Here is a 24,605-nt window from a genome sequence, read left to right on the forward strand (position 1 = left end):
GCACGATAATAAGATGATGTGTCATGCGCAACACCTGCATCCCTACCTCCAAGGTCAAGGTCACACTTAGAGGTAAAAAATTAACATAGCCTTATAGTGTATATATTGTGTAGATCTAGAACTTCTTCATAGTTCAAGGGATTTTGAAATAACTTGGCACAAATAGTCACAATAATAAGACAATATGTCAAGTACAACACCTGCACCCCTACCTCCAAGGTCAAGGTCACACTTAGAGGTCAAAGGTTAACAGAGTCTGTTATACGGTATTTGTGTCCTGTCCATTACTTCTTCATAGATCAAGCAATTTTGAAAATACTTGACACAAATAGTCACAATGATAAGATGATATGTCATGTGTTACACCTGTATCCCTACCTCCAAGGTCAAGGTCACACTTAGAGGTCAAAGATTTACTTAGTCTGTTATAGGGTATATTTTGTGTCCAGTCAATAACTTTTTTATAGATCAAGGGATTTTAAAAATACAATGCACATATAATCACAATAATAAGACGATATGTCATGCACAACACCTGCACCCCTACCTCCATGGTCAAGGTCACACTTAGAGGTCAAAGCTTAACATTATAGATTTTTAAATTCAGTGTTTCATTTTATTTCTTTAATAAATTTATTGTTGCATTTGCAGATCTAGCATTGATCATTATTTTGGACTAAAAGTCCTGAGATCCATACCTCAATCTTTTGCAAAAGCACAATTTTATGCTTCATATAAAACTTCCCTAAGGCCGGGGACATTGGTAACTCTGTAACAAATTCTTGTAACTACATTTAATCAATACAATTTGTATATAGAAATATATCTTGTTCATAAATAGTGATGTAATAAATAAATTATGTATATTTCCAGTTGTTTTATTGTATTGGAGATGAAATTCTATGATACTTTATCTATCTCAACACAAAGATTATCACATATCTTTTCACAGAGATTATCTCAGAACAGAAATTATCTTATATCTCATCACATAGCTTATCTCATCTCAGTATAGTAATTATCTCATATCTCTTCACAGACATTGTCTCATATCTCTTCACGGAGATCATGTCTCAGTTAAGAAATTATCTCATTACAGAAATTATGTCATTACCGAGGTTATCTCATCACAGAAATTATGTCATCTTGTTACAGAGATTATCTCATCAAAGAGATTGTCTTGCATCTCAATACAGAAATTATCTCATGATTTCACAGGGGTTGTCTCATAATTATCTCTTCACAGAGATTATCTCATTACAGAGGTTGTCCCATTACAGAAATTATCTCATCTTGTAACAGACATTATCTTGCATATTCTTACAAAGATTATCTCATGTTTCATAAAAACTATTATCTTGTAAAGTAACTGTTTATGAAAACAGATTCATTCTTTAGAACTTTAGATGAATAATGGTGAGAAATGGCATGGGTCATGGTAGTATTTTTAGCTTGACTATTCAATAAAAATAAGTAGAGCTTTCCTAGTCACCCGAATGTCGGTGTGACCACCAATGTCATAATTCGGGTACCACCTCAAATATTTTAACTCGTCATGTAGGGCATGTAACTATGTGGGGAATGTCAGGTATGAGGGAAAGTCAGTGTTTGAGGGGAATGGCAGGTTCCTGAACCATAATGCACCAGTCAATTGTAACTTCATACCCCTACACCCATTTCATAGTGTTTCTTAAGGGGTTGTTTTTTTCTCAATTGTTTTGCCACCAAAATAGTTGGAAATAATCCATAGTCGCCATTAAATGACTGAGTGGGAATATTTCCATATGACTGTCCTTTTTTTCAGCATAAAAATACCTTTCAAACCAAATCAATTTTCTGAGTATTCAGAACATGAAACCCATTTCTTCAAGGTTTAAAATGTTTGTAGTTTACAGAACCATACAAAATGGCGGAATAAATTGGTAAAACGGCATGATATATTGGAGAAAGAGAAAAAATGAAAAGTAAAAAAGGAGAAAATTGTAACAATTTTAATTTGTCATGACATCATTAAAACACATACAGTATCATAAATTTATGAAGACACATTATATGTATTAAGTATTGTATAAAACAAAAACAAACAAAAAACTCAAAACAACATTTCCTAAAATAGAAATAAATCAGTATCTATTCAAACATTTTTACACTGCTGAACTACTCTACATAAATTATACTTCTATATCCATTCTTTTTTTGTAAAACAAGTATTTTACTGCTAAAAGAAGTCATTAACTTTTTTTGGGGGCTTTACAGTTTTATATATATTACCTATAACTTTTGTTACATAGTAACCTTGTACTTATTTAAATAAGGAGCATAAATTAAAAAAAATCATAAACAATATCACTAAATAAATGCAAACAGTTTACTTCTTCAATTCCAAAGGGTAATTTTGCCACATTTTGCCCACTATTTTGTTACTAATGCCAACAAATCCAAACAAAATGTACAAAGACCTTTGACAATAATTCATCCTGGCAATAATTGGGCCAAATCCATTAAGGAACTCTCTAAGCTCAAATTCAAATCTCTGGTATTTGATTGGTTAAAATAAACCTAACAGAATGTACACTGTCCAATTAAAATCCTGAAAATTGAGACAAAATTATTTTATAAATATATATAATCTTGAGGCCAATTGTAGACTTTTAACAATGCAATATTGATTGTAGATTTTAAAATACCTGACTTTTCTATCATGCACCTATATTATATATAAGTAGACATTTTGTAGATCTTGTACTGACTAAGCATTTTCTTGACTGAATATAACATATTATAAAATGCAGACAACTTAAATATAGTAAAAATCATTTGCAATATAAAAAGGGGGCTTAACTTAGTACAAGACACAACAATTTAACTTTAAGTTTTCTAGGTACTACAAACTAAGTTATACTGAATTTTTGCTCAATTACCTAAATATTACTTACATTAAAACAATTTTCCTCCAATATAATTTTTATTGAAATATCTTAAAAAAGAAAATACCGGTTCATGCAAATTCATTTTTGTTCTAATATCAATTAAGTTTGATTATAACATTTTCAACAATCTCAGTAGCATATAACAATAAAGAAAATGAAAAAAAAATCTTTCATCATTCTTGGTGTGAAATTTATGAGTTGCTTTTAAAAAGTTAATAAAAATTCTACCCTGCTACTGCTAATATTTTGTAATAGACTATTCCTCCTTTGAATTTGGAACAGTCCATTTTAAGTTTTAAAAGGTTTTTAATGTAGAAAAATAATGAAAATTGATTAGCAAACTTTATAAAACCTTGTGATACTACAGGAAGAAGCAGGTTGACCAATCAAGATGTTCACAGTGACATTGGTCCATTATTATGGCTGCTAGCTCACTAAGGGTTAAAGGTCAAAAAGATTTAATGATCAAGCTAAAAATAAGTGAAAATAGACCTGATAACTATGTGAAATAATTCGTAATCTTTGGATAATGTAACTGAATGAGTAAAATTTCCTGCCCTCCTTGTAAAATGCTGGAGAATCAATACTCTGGACAACTTTGGTCCAACAGGCACTTAACAATTTGAAATACTGCCCAAAGCAAATTAACAATTTGAAATACTGCCCAAAGCAATTTTATTTAAAGATGCTATATAAAAACCTGTTGTTTTATTTGTCATGCTTTTCTTAAGCCTTCTTAAGGCATATCCTAATTTATATAATGAACTTTACTCTGAAATTGTATTTGTCCATGGTTGATAAAGTGAGCATCCAACAAAAGGTAAAAAGTCATATCAGACTATGTGGAAATATATCCTAGACTGGCTTATTTTGTATTGGGTTTTATGTCGCACAAACACAGTATAGGTCATATGGTGACATTCCAGCTTTACTGATGGGGGAAGAACTCGGGTACCCTCAATGCATTAATTCAGGCATGAGTGGACACCTTAGTTAAACCACCAAAGTTCAGTAGCTAGCTGGATAGCTTCCTCACATGAAGAAAACAAAGATGCTGTGCAGCTAAAATCTACAGCAGTGGGAGGCAAGTTGTTTGAAGTCAATGACCTAACTACTCGGTCACGGACACCCTTAAGCCTAGCTCTACTTGTACTATGGTGACATTGTCAAAAACTATTACAACTTACATCCAAACTGTTAACTAAACAATTAAAATTTTTAAAGTTACTAAAAGTAAATAATTAAATGTAGCTACATGTATTAATTAAGAAAATAGGTGGCACTTAAAATTTTTTTATCTTAAATTAAGGCTAGGATGATTATTAATGTATATTGTATATTATTAGTTAAAAAGATTTTTCATCGGTTATTTGGCCTGGTTTAAATGACTTTATTTCGCTTATATCCATACTTGATCTGCCAAGCAAGGTTTGCATACCAAACAATCATTAATTAATTTTATACAGATAATCTGTCCAAAATATTTTATAACAAATTTTTAAAACAAAACCATACTTTTATCTAAGGAAAAATTAAAATTGCACTACCATTACAGCAGCTATGTACATAGATTATATAAATGCTGTGATTATCCAATGAAAATTAATCATATACTTCGTGCAGTTTTATAAAAAAAATTTTTTTTTAAATGTATCGTCCAAACAAGAAAATTATTGTTCAAATATTAAACAGGACTATGCATACAGTATTGATAACAGCTAGACAACTGAACAAGTTGACACCCACAGAAAAAATACAAATATATACTATTACATGTAAAGCGATAAGATATATGCACTTGATTTTTTTCACGAGCACCTACTGTTAAGTAATTACTACATGCCGTAAACACATGGTGGTATGAACTATAAATACATGACTGACTAGTTAAGCCCTTCAACATTTAAATAACAAATGCTCAATGGCACATGACTTGATCTGGAGCACATAATATTTGAAAATCCTAGCTGATATATATAAATGCTCATATCAACCAATATGTATAACTCTAAAAGGCCTAGCAAATACATAAATCATGCATTAAACAAAATATGTTAATATTGCCTATAATCTAATGAAGGTATTTGGTACAAGAGGTGGTTACTAAAAACAAAAGGAGGGAATTTAAATGTAAAGCTATCGTGTAAAAATATATGTGCTCAGTCAAAAGTTTAAGCTAACTTATATGTGATAAAAATACTTCTAAAAGTTAAGTGACCTTGAGCATATTTGACTGCAATATCAGGGTTAGTCTTTATTGAGGAATAACCACAAAACTACAGTAACTTACAAAATAAAGAAGAAAGACTTACAACAGTTTTGCAGTCAATCCCCAAATATGTATATACCTTAACTATATTTACAAAATGATTAAAATAAAAACATGAATTTAAAACAATTTAAAATTAAAATTACTTGCAGTTAAAAAAATAATAAGAAAACATCTTTGGTAAATATTCAAAGATCAAGAACAAAATAAATATAAAATAACAGAAAACAGGAGTTAACAAAATTATAAAAGGAAAAAAAGACTTTTCTTTTCTTCAACAATATGAAATGATTTATCTATAACAGCAGATTGAAGAGTAAATTAAAATACTGATCTCTAAACTTGCCTGGAGTTTTTTTACTGACCAGGTAGTGATTTACACTGTAGCATTTCAAGTAAAATTTATGCCCTGTTGTTGTTCTGAAAATATTCAAATTTGTTACAAAATTTAAACAACTAGTCTCAAGATAAAGCTCAACCATTGGCCTATTTCAATCTCTGAAAATACAGCTAAGCCATTGGCCAATTTCGAATCTTTGAAAACTACAGCTCAGCCATTGGCCAATTTCAAATCTTTGAAAACTACAGCTCAGCCATTTACCAATTTCAAATCTTTGAAAAATAAAGCTCAACCATTGGCCAATTTCAAATCTTTGAAAAATAAAGCTCAACCATTGGCCAATTTCAAATCTTTGAAAAATAAAGCTCAACCATTGGCCAATTTCAAATCTCTGAAAAATAAAGCTCAACCATTGGCCAATTTAAATTCTCAGAAAAATAAAGCTCAACCATTGGCTTATTTTAAATCTCTGAAAATAAAGCTAACTTATTGGTCTCAAAATTCTCAAATTCATATTTAATGTAAAAGTGACTTGTAAAATAGTATTCATATAACATTGTTAAAAAACCAACAATTTTGAAAAAATGTACATTTCCAGTGTTTACAGTTTTAAGCAAATTGGCTTTTCATTTAGAAAAGCTGAAGCCGTTTTTATTTTTCTCTTCTAAACAACAGGAAATGTCCATTGCAACATTATTCATTAATACATTATACATGAACATGTATAAAACAAAGTGGCAAGATTATCAGAAACAAATATAAGTTCACTTTAAGTGAAGTTTACAAATAAACAGTCGAGTGAAACTAATGTCTTAAACAAGCATGTACATATTAATCAGTAAATACTTTTGATTTGTCAAAGAATCTCAATACTTCAACAACAACAAAATTGTAATCTGGTTTATTCCTAACTTTGAAAAAATGAAAAACAAAAAATAGAAACACAAGTCCTGCTTCCAGTTGTTGGAATAAAAGGTGCAAATCTGATTACAAATTTGAATATGAGGTCAAAAGTTATCATAAGAAACTCCAAATACATGTACATGGATAAAATAAAATTGCTTTAGATTTTTCAATCAAACAGTTATTATTATATATATATTGTACAATTTCATTTAATCTTATTTCACATACTACATGCATCTAATATTTAACTATTTTGAACAAAATTGAAGCCAAGACATAATTTTTATAATGAATTTCATTAAAATTTTCTATGTCAAACAAGTGCTTTACAGTGGGCTAAACTAACTTAAATTGACCATAGAATGTAGAAAAAAATCCACTTAAATCCACTGTAAATACAGAACAAATCTACCTAAATCCACTGTAAATATAGAACAAATCAACTTAAATCCACTGTTAATAAAGCAAAAAATCCACTTAAATCCACTGTAAATACAGAACAAATCTACCTAAATCCACTGTAAATATAGAACAAATCCATTTAAATCCACTGTTAATAAAGCAAAATATCCACTTAAATCCACTGTAAATATAGAAAATTTCACTGTATATATTATGAACAAAGGTTTATAACCGTCATGTACTTCAATATCACCATAACTAATGAGTATTAAGGCCATTAAACCTTTCAATAAGAAAACAAACAAAAAATAAATAAACAAAAAATATTGAAATGGCTCTAAATGGCAGCTTTATAGCTTCTCCTATGAGTTGTCCAAGACATTAAGGTATAAATACAATCCTAATACATAATACATGTACTCCCTTATGTTTAACCTCCTAGCCAGCTTAATACTTGTCCATCATTAAACAGGAGCACTTCCCACACTTGAGAGTAAAACTTTTTTTTAAATCCACATATATACTGTACACATACATGATGGAAGAGTTTAATTTCAGTGTCTTTTTTGATAAAATGCTCTATAAATGAACATAAAGCTTACAGCATAGAAAACAATAATTTTAAAAACAATAGATCTTAATGAAGAACAATGAGAGGATATCTTATGAGTGTGGAATCCATATTGAACTTAATGAATGAGTTGAATGAAACAGTATGCAGCCAGACTTTGGCAATTCTATTATATTCTATTTATCACATACCTTGACAATATGAAGGAAACAAACAGATTAACCTTGCCACAATAAACTAGTCGCACATGTGTGATTAGGCTTTTTAAATAAGAAGCATGAAAAATAGTTCCCAAGTAAATATCATAATTGATAAAAGGTTTTTACATATCTAACGATATAAAGCCCAGTTTATTTTGTTAACATTATAAAAATGTTATATCAAATCAAAACTACTCCAGTCTTATAAAAGGGTCAATGCAGAAACTGCAACTTTTAAGTCAAAATAAGGACCCTTGTCTTATAAGTGGTCTGACTTATAGATGGGTAAATACTGTTATTTTTATGAATGGTTTCGTCCAGACTTAAAGATGGACAAGTTCATTTTAGGTATATGTGTGGTTAGGATTAAAAAGCGTTGCCATGCATATATCATTATATAAACATGAGACCTGTTTACAGTATATTCACTAGATTATGCAATGTAGAGGTGAATATTATGACTAAATTAAGTATAAAATACACACATTTGATATCAACTTGAGAAATTCATATCTCAACAAAGAACACTATTCACCTGCTGAACCCTATACGTGTGCCACCAGCTTTCATGTTGAAACATTTTATATTTCAGTGATATCATATGTAAGTTTGGAAGTTGTTCAGCACCAGTATACAGACTGTTCAAATAGACTGAATGCATGTAAGCACGTTGGCTGCATTCTGAGCTGATGGCATATGCTTTGCAGCTTCAGTGACACATTGTAAAGGTTTATAATAATTTCCATAAAAATGGGAAATAATTAAATGCTCAATAAAATGCTGAAGTGTCGAGCCAAGCCATGAAACTGACATTTTTTTTCTCAATATTCTAAGGTTCACATTTTTGTAACTCATTGCTAGGGCAAGCAGCAAGTGCTAACTCTTTCAAAAGGAATGAAATTTCACTCTCTAACTGCATGTCATAACTTCAAATTAAGCAACTTTTAATGACAGTATGACCTATGAGTGACAGTTCTTTGACAAAATATATCAAGCTTAGGTTCACACACTGTCAAAAATTACACGACGGCTTAGCCTCCGAATAAAAGTGATGAGTTTGGCACTAAATTCATCAAGTCAAGCATGAAACGAAAACTCAGATATTTAAGCCACGGACCAGCGATGATTCTAGAATTATATCAAAGTCGTTGAGTGTGTCTAGAATGTGTATGATGAAAGTTATGAGGTCATTGTCACGCATGAATGATTTCTCCTCGTACATTTGTGCTGTTACTATATTCTTGGCAATCATTGGAAGCCATTTTTGTAGGGTGTGGTCTCTGAAATAAAAAAATAACAGAATTTTATACATTAAGAAAATCAGTAAAAAAAAACAACAACAAAAAAATGCTTTCTTTGATTTTCAAAGTTTTGTCTTCTTCAGATAAAAATCACATTTTGTTTTTTTTTTGTTTTTTTTTTACACGTTACGAACGATCTTGGTGTTTCCAACACTGATTTTATCATTTATGCCTTGTTCTCATATTTTCGGGGGTTCTCATATTTTCGTGGCGTCATTTCCGGTCACGAATGACAGATTGTGCGTTTGATTGGACGCTCCAAAAAGCAGTCAAGTTTTCGCTGACACTTATTTCTATCAATTACTACCGTTAAATAAATGTTAAATGTCAAAAGATTTTCATGTTCTCTGTCAATGTCATTTCAATTATAATTATTTATTTTCTCATTTTTATACGTTATTTTCAACTACACAGCAACAAAAAAGAACCAAACAAGAATGTGTTTGTTAAACACAAATGCCCCCGGCTCAGATTCTTGTCAGTAGCAATACTTCATAAATGTTTACCCATTCACTCAGTTATGGACAGAAAAATCACCAAAAAAATTGTAAACACAAGTTTTATAGCTTGACACTTTGTCAAGCTATAAAACTTGTGTTTACAATTTTTTTTGTAATTGTGAAAAATATAAGTTGCCAAGTCATTGCTCTGACTTGTGAAGTTGAAAAATATTCAACTTCATGCAAGTTATCTTCCTACCAAATACGAAATACATCTGTCATTAAATAAAGGCTGTATGGGCAAAAGTGTAAAAATCTATTTTTAGCACTTGTGACCTTGACCCAACTGACCCCTTACTCCATCCAAAGGAAGAATACCATGCAAGTTATCTTCCTACCAAATATGAAATACAACTGTCAATAAATAAAAGCTGTATGGGCAAAAGTGTAAAAATCTATTTTTAGCACAAGTGACCCTGACCCACTGATCCCTACCCCAATCAAAAGGATGAATACCATGCAAGTTATCTTCCTACCAAATATAAAATATATCTGGCACTTAATAAAAGCAGTATGAGCAAATGTGTAAAAATCTATTTTTAGCACTGGTGACCTTGACCCAACTGACCACTAACTCCATCAAAGTTTACGTTTCTATCAATTATAAATAACATCTGTCTATAGAATAAGGTCACAATACACCTGTAAAAATGTAAAAATCTATTTTTAACATTGGTGACCTTGACATTGGTAACATTGACCTTGACCCAAATGACCCCATACTACACCCAAAGAAGGAGGTGTTTGTATTAAACTAAGACATCAACTGAAAAATAAAGGCTGTATGAGCAAAAAGGTTTATATTTATTTTTTTAAACCAGTGACCTTGACCTTGACCCTAGAGACCGCTTACTCTAAAAAAAATTAGAGGACCATCAAAGGTATCCACCTACTAAATATGAAAGGTATCAGTAAAGAAATTAAGCAATTAGGAGAAATTTAAGATAAACCCAACTTGCCGAAATAGGTTAACCAGACAAGGCCCTATTTTCAAAGTGAAAAAAGGGAAATAACTGGGAAATATGGATGACACAGTTATATAACTTAACAATATCAAGTGCTTTGTATTGATAAGTAAGTGTGGAAATTATAAAACCATTAGTATAGATAGAACTTAAGATATTTCCAACTTTCCAACCATTATTCATTTTCTAAGTGCTGAAAAGGGCAATAACTTGGTAAATATGAAAGCCAGAGTTATGAAACTTGCCCAGATCGTGTACTTTGTATTGATTAGTAAGTGTGTAAACTTAGAAGCCATTGGTACAGGTAGAACTTAAGAAAAATCCAACTTGCCGTTCTAGGTTAACCTCGTACGGATAGACGGACAGACAGACGGACGGACGGACAGTTCAATCACTATATGCCCGGGGGCATAAAAACGTATCTTTGCCTAAAAATTCATCACCGCGACTTATGCCTAACTTAAACCAATGTCCCGAAATATATTGAGTGCAGTATAGAATTCAATCGCGTGCAACGTAACTACCGAAACGAGGCCATCCAATCAAAATCCCCGAAAATATGAGACAGCTTCCGAGCGACACAGACTACCGATAGTGAAAGTAAAAAGATTAGGATTTATTATTGAAATAGTTTATTTTTCGTATTTTTAACGGTTCCTTTTTTGTTTGTCATAGTTTTAACTTACTGTTGATGTTTTTTGTCTTCCACTTACTATTAATTTAAAAACGGTGGCTTAAATTTAAAATGTTAACCCCCCGAAAATACGGGTCAACGGCATACTATGTATTTTTAAAGAAAAATCCTTTTTTTTCTAACATTTGGTATTGCTATGAAACTTCTCTCCAAGTTTAAAAACTTTGCCATGGTTTCCTTTTCTAAACTTAAATATTTCTATCGCTGTTAAAAGAAAATGTTAAAAGAAACTGAAATATTTCCACATATCAACTTTCTAAGTTTAAATATTTCCTTGAAATACTGTATTTTCAGGGGGAAAAAAAGATCAGCAAGATGAAATATGTGAAGAAAGAATCAATAGTATAATTTATACAGTGGGATGGTTTTGCTTGAAAAATAATAATTATTGTTTACTATGCATTTTAATGAAAATATGATATTAACAGATTCAAGAAGTTGAACTGACTGTATTCTTCATCAATAAATACAACAGTGAACATTTGCATTACAAGATTTTGGCATTTACTGTTTAAATCTTTACATAAAATACAAAGAAAGAGCATTCATTTACCTGACAGCAACACAAATAAAGATCTGTAATTTCCCATCTTTACCCACAGATTCTGCGGCATTGTTTATTTTGGTGAGTAAATTACAAAACATCCAGAACCCTGCCCTGTCAATGTCAGATGATGGCCGACGAATTTCTCCTTCCAATGTTGCTTCCAGGTGTGTCTTTACCTTTTCTAGAACATAAAATAGATTTTTCTAGAATATGAAATAGATTTTCTAGAATATGAAATAGATTTTCTAGAATATAAAATAGATTTTCTAGAATATAAAATAGATTTTCTAGAATATAAAATATTTTTTTTAAAATATAAAATAAATTTTCTAGAACATAAAAAAAAGATTTTCTAGAATGAAAAATAGATTTTCTAGGACATAAAAAAAAAATTTAATAGATTTTCAAGAATATAAATTTACTAAACATAAAGCAAGTTTACTAAACCTTAATACAGATTTTCTGGAACAAAAAAAAAAGATTTTCTTTAGCTCTGTGTGTGCATGTCACAAAACAAGCCTAAGAATAAGCACCCGAGTAAAACACTTTCCGTAAGCTAGATGGATAACCAAAATGAATCACTTGTCTGTGGTCAGAAAATGCTTAAACTTATTGTATGTAAGGAATGTACGAGGGGTGATCCAAAAATTCATGGACAATGTGTGTATCTCCATAACGTGACGTCCTACCGAGGTGAACTCTTTGGATATTATTAATCAATGCTTTTTTAATAAATTGACCAAATTTTAAAACACCAATTGCATTTTTTATCTATATATGACAACATCAAAACATTAAGTATCAAAATCGCGGCGCAGCTTACTTTTTCTCTGTGATGTTAACGTTTTCATCTCATTTAAACACATGTAAAACCTGTGCAAACAAAGAAAATTGCGGGAAACGTTATAATAACGTTGTTTTGATGTGTATGACGTCATTCTGTCAGTATCAGAAGACATTTTGAAGTTGCGGTTATTTTACGCTCGTGCTTTTAAGAACAGGTGCTAAAAACAGCCTTGTTACCCAGGTTAAAGAAAGAGTTGAGAGGGAGACGTTTTGACAAACTGGACGAGTTGAGAGGAGCCACCCAATGCATACTGTCATCATTCAGCTAGGAATGGTATGAGAGTACATTTAGAGACTGGGTCCGCCGCCATGAAAAAATGTGTGCGGGTTAAAAGGGAATACTTTGAAAAGTTATAAGGCAAAACGGTAATGTAGATTACTTCCTATGATAGCATAACGTCGTTTGTGACGTCGTGAGCTGCGCCGCGTTTTGTCATGTCTATGTATATAAACTGGTGCAGAATCTTTAATTCTTGTACAATCTTTACAATATTTTGAGAAATTGTCGACATATGCTCACTTAATAAGATACTTGAATTTCATGTGATTTGCTTTATCACTTTTTGTTTTATGCAGGGTGTCCACGAATTTTTGGATCACCCCTCGTAGATTCCCTTTTGCCACCATTATAAAGTATTGACAGAGCCTGCATGTCAATTAATTCTGACCTGATGTTATACTGTTGGCTTGTACAATATCAAAATATTGAGTATCATACCTGAATTCTTATTTTCAATTTGAAATTTATCACAAGAAATCTTTACCAAAAAATTGTATGCTAAATCAAACAACAAAGTCATTAATAAGTACCTGAAGCACCCACACCAAATGGGTCATAATTCTTTTTTATATTTGTATAAAGATGAAGAAACATGAAAACAAACAACCAACTTTTTAAGAAAGGCATGACAAATGTTTTATATTCTGTCTGATTTGAGGTCATACAAATGCATAACTGACAATTATTATATCATTGCAAATGTTAAAATCGGACTTCCTTCACATAAAATTATAAATTTTCATATTTATATTTGAGCAGAAGATGAACAATGCTTAATAAACATACCCAGATAGTCCCAAATGTAGAATTTGTTCCGGAAGATTCTTGCAGATCTGAACCCATACAAGAAAATATGTTCTATACATGGTACCAGTCCCCTCTCACCACACAACAGGTAGGTCAGGTTACCTCTCTAAAATATACATGTTAAAGTAATTAAACAACCAAACAAAGTTTAAAACAAATCTAAACAAAGTCAATATTGTTGGTTTAAAATAGATTTATTTTAGCTCAAATGTAATGAAAGCTTTAATAGACCTTATTTGGACCACCTTCTAGTCTGCTTCCGGGGAGTAACTACTACTGGTGTAATATGAAGAAACATGGTCATCAACCAATTAAGGGTCAAATCCATGATCCCTATGTTTAGATGCAGACAACTTAACCACTAGGTCACTGCTCCCTTTCATTTTTGTTTCTAATCTTTTCTAATCTTTGTTTGTTAGTTTGGTTTTACAGTCCACCAACAATGTATAGGTCATATGGCGCCAAAACAGAAAAGATGATTTGATTAACCTTAGGTGTTACAAACTTGAAAGCAACACCAAGGGTCAAAACCATCTCACCTGCTTGAGCTAAGACTTCAGTTATTCAAAACCAATTTAGTCACTTCTTACGATGTATGTATAAATAATCATGTAGGGATTCTGCTTTCAATTAAATACCTTTGTAACAGGTGTTATAATGCTATACTGATGATATTTTATTATCATTCCAATAAATAAAGAAACAATAACTCCCACTATTAAGACCATTTTTCTTCAGCTTAGTGGAGTTCTAATGTATATCCTTATTTGGCAGAATAAAAAAGATGGAAACAAATGCTTTAGACCCGTTCAGATAAATTTCCTTTGTTCGCTTTTACCATCGTTTTATTTTCTTCAGATTTTTTCCATTCTTATAAAAATAAGGAGTAAGGAGTGAAGTAGTTTACCTCTTTCTCTGGTTTATAGTAATGTTTAATGAGACCATTTACAGCATGACCTAACATTTCCTGTATATCTGGTATGGTAAATCCTCCTGTAACAACAAAAATACTAGTTATAAAAATTTCCGTATATAAACAGTGGTTTGTTTAGTTATAAAAAATTCCGTATATAAATGGTTGTTTTTTTGGTTATAAAGATTTCCGTATATAAATGGTTGTTTAGTTATAAAAATTTCCGTATATATATGGTGGTTTGTTTAGTTATAAAGATTTCTGTATATAAACAGTGGTTTGTTTAATTTTAAAGATTTCCGTATATAAATGGTTGTTTGTTTAGTTATAAAGATAGTTAAAAAGATTTTCATATATAAATGGTTGTTTGTTTAGTTATAAAAATTTCCGTATATAAACAGTGGTTTGTTTATTTATAAAGACAGTTAAAAAGATTTCCATATATAAACGGATGTTTGTTCAATTATGAAGAAAGATTCTTTGTTTAGTTTTAAAGATTTCCATATACTGTATGTGTAGAAATATTCGCGGGCTTCAAATTTTCGCGGTCTTCGCGGTGACATTCGATCCGCGAATTCATGTTTAGCGCGAATATTTCTACACCAATAATTTCTTAATAGTCATTTTTTCGCGCTTCTATAGAACAAAGTGTCAGAGTGTGATATGCTTTCACACTTATTATTTAAATGTTTACTGAGTAATTGTGTTTTGTTTTCTAAGTTATTCATCATTTAAAATCGTTTATGTTTGTGTTTTTTTTTGTATTGTTTTTTGAGAAAAACCAAAACATGATCTGATCAGATGCGTTTATAACGCAAACTGTGAAAAATTTTGCACGTTTACGGGCATTCTTTTGTTTGCTATAATTTGTCCGCTAGACAATGTCTTTTTCTTTACAATAGCGTATTGTTGGACACCTGGTATTGAAAATAACTGTGAACTCCCACGATGATAAGAGTTATTTTCTTTATTTTTTAACCTGAGTGGTCAACGCGAATTCATGATTTTCGGCTGTCACCTCCGCGAATTCAAAATAGCGCGAATATTTGTATAGACCCCCAAAGTGGACCTTTCCGCGAAAATTTGCTTCCGCGAATTTAAATACACATACAGTATCAATTGTGGTTTTAGTTATAAAGATTTCTGTATGGAAAGGGTTGTTTGTTTAGTTATAAAGATTTCATTATATTAACAGTTGTTTGTTTACTTATAAAGATTTCAGTATATTAATGGTTGTTTGTTTAATTATAAAGATTTCAGTATATAAACAGTTGTTTGTTTACTTATAAAGATTTCAGTATATAATCGGATGTTTAGTTAAAATGATTTCCGTATATAAACGGTTGTTTGTTTAGATATAAAGATTTCAGTATATATGGGGTATTGATCAACAAAACTGATAACAGAGTACTCATAAAAAAAATCTTTATTCATTTTAATTGCTGACCCTCATTAAGCCTAGAACACACTGTGACACACACACATACCATTTAATTACCCTAAAGTTTGTTGCTGACACTTCCTGTAGGGTACATGATATGTATTGCATAAACTGTAATCTTACCTTGTTCCAAAGGTCTCCTTGGTGATACAGGTGACCTTGACCTCGGAGGAGTTCCGATGGCGGCTATAATGTCTAAAAATAGAAAGGTACATAAACTAATTTTGATACACCATAAACAAGCAATGTAATAACATACACAGAAAATCAAAGAGCAGATACAGATTCTAGCAAAAGCCATGATCAGTCCTGACAATAGAAAGTTCCTGATTTTTATAATATTTACCTCCCTTACCAAAAGTGGCAGCCATTTTGGGGGTCAATCTTCTATATACACTGATTTAATATAAAATAATGAATAAAAAATGTAAGAATTGGTGAAAAAAGCGACATTCTTCTATTTTGTGATCATGATTTCTGCAAGCCTCTAGAGGAACTGTACGGCTCTAACAGTGTAGAGACTTAAATCTGATCAAATTACCTTCAGTATTAGTGTTAGGTGGTAGTAGCTCTGCAACCAATAACCTTTCTATACTTCCATCATCTACACCTTTACCCAGCCATCTTCCACACGGAAACCTGCGATAAATATCATAGGTACAAAAATATAGAAAGATTTTCTTTGAAATCTGCATGTACAAATAACTCTGTCTGGCATTCATTGCATTCTGATACTGATAATGTTAGATAATTATTTCATGAAATATTTTACACTATTAGGAAGCAATTTCAGGAAAGTTTACAACATTGGAAAGTTTTACAATATTAGATATCTATTTCAGGAAAGGTTTACAATATAAGTAAATATAAGTGAATCACTGAGCAACCACATCTGTCACAGGAGTGATAAAATTACCAAAACCATCTCTATGACACAGGATTTTACGACGATTTGCTTATCACTATTTTTGAAGGTGAAAATTTTGCAAGAATGTTCTTCAAAGAGTAAAGAATCTGTATGGCAGATAAAAAAACTGTCTGACATTTGACCTTCAATGGTGATCTTGACCTTCACCTGGTACAACTTCTGCACATTGCGGTGAACATTTAAGGCAAGCTTTAAGAAAAATCCTTCAACACGTCTTGATTTTATAGTGCAGACACAAAATTGTCTGACATTTGACCTTCAAGGTTGATCTTGACCTTGAGTTGGCACAGCTTTTGCAAATTTCATTAGAGGCAAACTTCAAGAAAATCCCTCATAAGGTCTCTATTATATTGAGCAGACACAAAATTATCTGACATTGAGCAAGCACAAGGGTGGCTAAATTCTGCACATTGCCTTGTTCAGGTGGACATGTGGGTAATGCTTGAAGAAAAATAATTTTTAAAACTGACACATGAAGACTGGCCGACTAACAGCCTGTTGCCACAAAGTAATTCCTGTATAGCAGCCTCCTGTCCCCAAAAACATTAATGTTTTATATAATTATGATGACAGGCTATTATAAATGGATATTAAAAAATCTTACTTGTATGTATGTCCAGAAATTTCATTTCTAATAAGAACATATTCTATCAGCCACTTGGGTGTCAGACCGCTGTTGTCATGTCCAAGACGTAATGTGGTCAATACTCCAAGATTCTTGTGCTGAAGTTTTCAATGATTTGATAAAAATTTACTTATGTATACAGAAAACACCTGTTTATTACATAAAATATTGTCCGATTTCTTTTTACATGATACAGCTTTGACTGATGGAGGTGCCCATCTGAACATTATTTCAGGCACAAACGGGCACCTGAGTAGAACCACCGACGTTCTGTAAGCTACCTGGATAGCTTTCTCACATGTAGAATAATCAATGCTTGCGGGGCTCAAACCTACAGCGGTGAGGGGACTCAGGTAAGTGGTTTGAAGCAAAATTGGTCGCGAACGCCGCTATGTTGAATAGTAATGTACATTTTTTTAAAACAGAACAATTTAAGACCTAAATCCTGCAAAACTTCAGTCATTTCATTAATAAATCTATACTTTATCCACTTTGTGTTTCATAAACTAAATTCAAACATGGTGGTGGCTTAACCAATGGGCAACATGTCAGACACTTAATCTAAGGATTGCTGGCTGCCTCAATTCAAACCTGTCAAGGCCAAGAAACAATACATTATTTGCCTCATACTGATTTCATCAATGAGTTGATTTGATAGTGTGTCTATATACTTAACTAGTTTCCATAACAATTACACTAAAATAAATTCTGACAAACTTAACATTAAGTGTGGCCAAGTGGTTAATGCGTCTGACTAATAATGTAAGGATTTCTGGCTGTGTAGGTTCAAACCCTGTCAATGTCAAGCTGTTGTTTCTGTGAGCAAGAAACTTTACACTCATTGCTAAGCACGGGTTGGTTCCAGGAACGCATTCGAGAGTGTTTTTTAAGCTTAAAGCTTCTAACAAATTAGTATACACTAACATGAAATAAAAATTATCTTAGTACCTCTACGCAAAACTCTAGGACTCCTTTTGGTATTTCTATAATACCTGTTTCACCCATGTGACCAGCAAATGTGATCCAGGGATTGGCACTGGTAGTTGTGCAACCAAACTTCAGACTTGGGTATAACAACACACGGTATGGAACAACTAAAATTACAAATGATGGAAACTTGGAGTTAAACATTTACATTGTATATACACCAAATAATGTAAAGATCAGTATTTACAGCCCTACTTCGATAACAACCATGTTTTCTAATACAACACCAGTACTGGTTAGTTCCTGTAAGTATGAAAGCTTGGTTCAAATAAGTTATATAAGTTACAATCAAGGTCAAATAAATATGTCTATTTGTTTTACCTTTTTGTTCACAAATTAAAATGATTTTACCATAAATAACAAGTACATTACATTCAAAACAGTAGATTTAAATTAGAATACTTAATAACAGAACAGTTAAATAAACTAAAGTATTTCATAATTTGGAGAATAATTTTTACCAGTGTTAATGTATGCGTTGGTAAAGCAGAAATAGTCCATGGCGTTGAGTGACAGTAAATGATAGAGGAACTGTTCTCGTTCATCCTCACATCTCAGGAACGCATATCTCTTGTATAAACTCCTACAATATAAATATATTTATATCAAATTTCCATCAGTTTTCTGATGAAAGTACAGCCATTTTCAACAAGAGACCTTCACACATTAGGATCAATATTGCCTTATTCAACATCTTATATTGCTATAACCCTGAACATGCTGAATTTCTTAAATGGACTTGTCAATTTTCCATTTTTGGAACTGTCCATTATCAATGTTGGGAATATCAAGATAAAAATTTAAAGTTGGTCAGCCATTATTATAGAACTTGGTCAGACCGTAAGGATGGCCTGGTTCTATACTGGTGGCAAAGGTTAATAACTTTCGGTTCCAGCAGGTGAAGCATTAATAGTGAAATCACAAATGTGCACCGATGTATTCATATTCCATTTCTAACAAAACATATATTTAATCGCTTCTTTTATATTCTTTATGCATTTTACAGAAATGAAATTTCAATCATTTCCAATATAAACAACAAGTACTCAAGTCTGACAATATTTTCAAAACATAACGATACATTCAGTGTTTTTTAAAAACTAAATCTGTATAAATATTACCTGAGCAGGTAGGAATCTGAGAGGAGCTCTTTTAGGTGAGTGGACAACATTTTCTTCTCTAAAGACAGCCGGACCCACGCCCTGGCACAACCCACATCTGTCTTTATATCTGTCATCTCTTGTACTTTTCTGTGACAAAATAAAGAGAAATAGATGAAGTAAAATAAGAATTTAGTGAAAGACAATAATAAATTCAACCTGTCAGCTGTCACTACTATAACAAGGCTGAACACACTTCTCAAATATGAGGAATAGATTAGGATAAATTACCTGAAACTCATCAGATTTAAATTCCCCCCAAGGGTAGAAGTTTGGGCCAGATACCTACATGTCAAGTATCTACGATAACAGATATTGGTCAATAAATGACGATATAAATGACAAAATATCAAAGACATTATGTCACTGTATTGGTCAGATGGCTTCTTTTCCAGCTTTAACTGGTTGAGGAAGACCTCAAATGCCCTTCTGTGCATTATTTCAGGCACAAGCTGGCACCTAAATAGAACCACCAACATTTCATAAGCTAGCTGGAAAGATTCCTCACATTAAAGAATCAAAAGGCCCTGGTGTGGTTAGGCAAGTGGTTTTCGACTTTATGACAATAATAAAACAATCATTACGTAATGATAAAAACTGAAAATACGAGGACATTTTTTTTATTGTATTGTTCATACCTCATGTCACAGGCTAATGTTTGAGGTAGAGGTTTAAGGACTGGAAGCTCTATGTTACCACGACTACCAGTGCGGCGGTGCCCACGTTTCACAGTTTTCTCCCCTTCTGTCAATGCCATGGAAGATAAATCTGTTTTGGGAAGAACATAGCTTTAATTTTATATAAACCATGTATAAATCAACAATTATCAATATTGCTTACCAACATTAACAGGTCATATATCACTCAATATAATCTTAAGGTAGTCTTACTGTAACGCTTTCCCGCCAAAAAAAATGTAACAAATGCCAATATCATAGCAATCGGTTATTTCCAAAAGGTTTTTTTTTTTTCAAAATCTTGGGCATTAGATTATTTACAATCACTCATCTTTTATTGCTATGTAGTAAATTCCAGTTACAAATGGTTAAAAATTATTGAATACTGAAGATTGCAAAAAAAGAACATTCCGGAAATGACTGATATATTATGATATTGGCCGATGTAAGAAGTTTTTTGGCCGGAAAGCATTGCAGTAAGACTACCTTAATATAAACTACCTTCCTATGTCTCAAATCTAGAACAGTTTTCCTTTCTTCTTCCCTGGTAACCCTCAACCTGCTGAATTGTAGAAATGGAATTGTCCAGCTTCCGAATCCATTTTTAGAATAGTCGATTATTAATTTTAGAGATATCAAGATGAAAATTCAAGTTAATAAGCTAAAAGCATAGATCCGGGTGAAATTGCACGGACATGAAGACTTTTCTGGCTCAACACTGGTGGCAAAGGCTTATTTTGTCAACTTAATGCAATAACTGGTTAACTCCTATTAAATTTAGAATGACTAAACCCGTTACTGCACTAACGTGATGTAATCAGTTTTGGTTGCAGCAGGTTTAAGGTTAACAAAATTCTAGTTTCAACAGTACTGGTAAATACATACTTCTAGTACATTTCAGTTTTTTTTTAAACTTTTTATGTTACATGTACAACAATAATGATAATTGCGGCCAGACACTTTCCTTCATACAATAAGTTTATTTCCTTCAAATTATATCTAGTATTCCACTTAAAAAAAAAATGCAAAAAATAACCATCTCAAGCAATCCAAATCTATTTAAGCTGATGCAGTATTAAGTCAAGTAAATATGTAAAAAAATTCAACCACAAACACTCTTGTAATAACATTACAAATTACAACAATTAAAGCAATATTTTCCAGTCTTTAATCTTTTGATGCAAACACTCTTGCATATCACAAAATGTCCAATGTCTTTCACATAAAAAACATCATCAGGAATAATCCTATCTTTCATGTAAGGATGTTGGGTGAAATTAAATACAGTTATAAGTGAGGTGGGTGTTAACAATTTATATAAGGTTGCATGCATACTTTTCACAATCAAAAATTATATTTATAAAAACATTGTATATTAAATTTTGTTTGTTTGGTTTTACAGTGCACCAACACAGTATTATAAGGTCATATGACGCCGAAACGGGTAATCTCCCGTGTTACTATCTTCAAAACAACACTAGGGGTCAACAGCTGGATCTAAGACATGATTAGACTCCAGTTATTTAATCAATCCCATTTAGTTGCCTCTTACAATCACACAGAGAAAAATGGTGGCTGCAATTCTGATCCCTGAACCATTACAGGCAACCCCACAGTCACAAGGGGACATTGCATGACACATTAATTTAAATATTCAACAAAACTGATGTTTAAACATGTATGACCATATCATCAGTTGACTATGATTGAAAAAGTGTTAATGTACCGAAAAAAACTGAAGACATTTGGGACATCTGACCTTTGACCTACTAACCAACTTTACAGTTATGATTATTGTAGGTCAGGTGAAATCAGTATTTAAAATGTAAAGCTATAAATACGAAAACTTCTTTCGGCAGTAAGTTTCTGCATCAAGTAATCAGTACAAAAGTAATGTGACCTTGACCTTTAACCTTCAAACAATATCAATATTGTGAAGCCCCAAATGACCTTTGATGAACATTCTAAAGTATTGCAGTTTGAATTATTTTTTCATCATTAACATTCCCAACTGTCTCTGACCCAGATACAAGAGTCAATTTACAAAATATACTGTCAAGATTGCTATACACAAAAACAAAACATAAAACCAGGAAAAAATACATAAGAGAGGAAAAATTTACCCACTTGACTCAACTCAATAACTGTAACTATGCAGAAATAAAATTGAAAATGAAATCCATTTAAAGCCTGAATCAAAAGCAAAATCACTAATCTTTTCCTTCTCTGAATTTCTTGATACTTACATATTTGCCAGAATAACACCAACAAAATAATAAAAAATAAATCTGCACCTTCCGTTATTTCTTTGTACTTTCCTATATGTCTTATATTATATGCAAAATAAATCACATAACTAAGCGTACAAGGTGACTATGTATACCATGCATTATTACATATATACATGTACATTACGTACGTATACATCACCTACTTTGATATCTCTTACGTAGAATACACCATGCCAAAGCTGTTAGTAAAATACATCATACATTAAGTTTAGTTGTGATATATATACCGTAACCCTAATAATATATAACAAAACTGTACACATTGATTAATATCAACTAGTTACCTTAAAACATACATAGATTAGTATTGTTACTAATTAGGATGACATTGGTTATATGTTCACTCATTTCAAAACCTTGCCCCTGCAGTGTGTTTAACTGACTTGTTCTTAGAAATTACTTGGCATATGTTCATAGGACATGGATGCCCCTGCGGCATGGGCTATAAGATGATAAATAAGCGTTATTTCTTTATTATGGTGTGTATATCTAAGTTTCAAAGCAATGCAATCATGCATTATTGAATCTGGACCACATATGAATGTGAAGAGTACTGAAAATAAACATTAAGTTCAATCCCCTGCCATGACCTTGACCTTTGACCTAGGCCTTGGTTTAGCATGGAACTGGTCATCTACTAATGGGCAAATATCACTCATCCATAAAACATATTTGTATTATTAGGTAAATTACACTCCTACATTATGGGTTAATCACATTCATACATTGAACATAATTATGTAGTATTGAGTAAATCATAATCAGACACTTAACATATTGTAGAATTTGGTAAATTACACTCAGATATTTAACATACTTATTAAGTATTGGGTAAATAACACTTGTACATTGAACATATTGGGTTAATCACACTTGTACATACAACATATTGTAGTATTTGGTCAAACAAACTTGCACACTATTATAGGTAAATAACACTCATACATTTTACATTTTGTAGTATTGGTTTATCTGCACTTAGTAGATTGTACTGGGTAAACCACACTAGTAAATTCAAAGAATTATAATACAGGGTAAATCACACTTAGTCAGAAATATATTAGCCAAAATGCACCTCTCAATAATACTGACATGCTGGACTTCCGATACAGTGAAACCCTTCCACTAAAAACCTTAATGTGCATGTGACATTCAAATAAAATATAACATCTGATATAGAAATATATGCAAATCAAGCTTTGCGTTTGGTAAAGAAACCACTTATTAAAGAAAAGTTCCACTGTAAAGATTCAATATTTGCTATTTTCTTGTGAGAAGTATAATATATAAATGCAATGTTACTATTTAACAAATTTAAACCAAGCATAGGGGTATGACCTTCAAATACGAGATGCATTATTATATAGATTAAGGTTCTATGTTAGTTTCTTGCATTACACACCTAGTTAAACTATGTGTAATTAGCAATTGACCAGTAACACACACACTGCCAGTATATGTGTATTCAAAATATTGATTTATTTCTCTCATATGTCAATTTTAATACATTTAGATGCCTATCTGATAATTGTTCACTAATTAATGATTTTTTTCTCTCTTGCACACATGTTTTATCTATATCTAAATTTTTCTGAACAACACGCGTGTATGGCTGCGTGTGTGTGTTATTGACAAGCTTGCTACAGTACACGTGTGCCTGTCACTTACTGCACAAGGTAACATAGAGATCAGCAAATGAGTTTATGTCGAGAGATTTGCTCCTTCTCATCCCTTTGGGAACCAACACTATTACAAGCAAAAGGTACACAGTATAATATAAACAGGGGAACCAACACTTTACCATGGAGGTATAGTTATTGTAAAAGATGATTAAATCCCTATTTACCCTAAAAAGTGCCCCTGCTGTATCATGGCCAACCTATGTGATTATTTTAGTATAGTGCACATACAGAAATTCTATTGATGCAGGTTTTAAGTACATCATTTTTCTTTCTCTTGAATACTAGTATATAAATCATAGAATTCTACCGATTAAAAAGAAAATTTCTTGCAATGTTCTAGAGA

At 31.8% G+C, this 24,605-nt stretch overlaps 1 protein-coding gene across 12 annotated transcripts in view; it reads right to left on the reverse strand.

Moving 5' to 3' along the window:
- Positions 1–5,934: 5,934 nt before the first annotated feature.
- LOC132743886 (DENN domain-containing protein 5B-like) overlaps positions 5,935–24,605 on the reverse strand; it is a 54,642-nt gene continuing 35,971 nt past the window's right edge. For 7 of the 12 annotated variants that reach the window (XM_060732465.1, XM_060732467.1, XM_060732471.1 and 4 more), the window contains 12 exons: positions 24,249–24,326; positions 20,251–20,380; positions 19,574–19,702; positions 18,914–19,035; positions 18,414–18,559; positions 17,445–17,563; positions 16,454–16,551; positions 16,036–16,107; positions 14,466–14,551; positions 13,538–13,664; positions 11,632–11,806; positions 5,935–8,898 (listed from right to left, as the gene is read on the reverse strand). In XM_060732465.1, coding sequence (XP_060588448.1) covers positions 8,715–8,898; positions 11,632–11,806; positions 13,538–13,664; positions 14,466–14,551; positions 16,036–16,107; positions 16,454–16,551; positions 17,445–17,563; positions 18,414–18,559; positions 18,914–19,035; positions 19,574–19,702; positions 20,251–20,380; positions 24,249–24,326 — 1,466 coding nt within the window. In that variant the 3' untranslated portion in view covers positions 5,935–8,714. Of the gene's footprint in view, positions 8,899–11,631; positions 11,807–13,537; positions 13,665–14,465; positions 14,552–16,035; positions 16,108–16,453; positions 16,552–17,444; positions 17,564–18,413; positions 18,560–18,913; positions 19,036–19,573; positions 19,703–20,250; positions 20,381–22,723; positions 22,760–24,248; positions 24,327–24,605 lie in introns of all 12 variants that reach the window. The other 5 variants (XM_060732472.1, XM_060732469.1, XM_060732474.1 and 2 more) reach the window with 3 other exon arrangements.

This window comes from Ruditapes philippinarum, unplaced genomic scaffold (assembly GCF_026571515.1).
Source record: "Ruditapes philippinarum isolate M1 unplaced genomic scaffold, ASM2657151v2 ctg53_1_1_1_1, whole genome shotgun sequence".
In the NCBI taxonomy this organism is placed as follows: domain Eukaryota; kingdom Metazoa; phylum Mollusca; class Bivalvia; order Venerida; family Veneridae; genus Ruditapes; species Ruditapes philippinarum.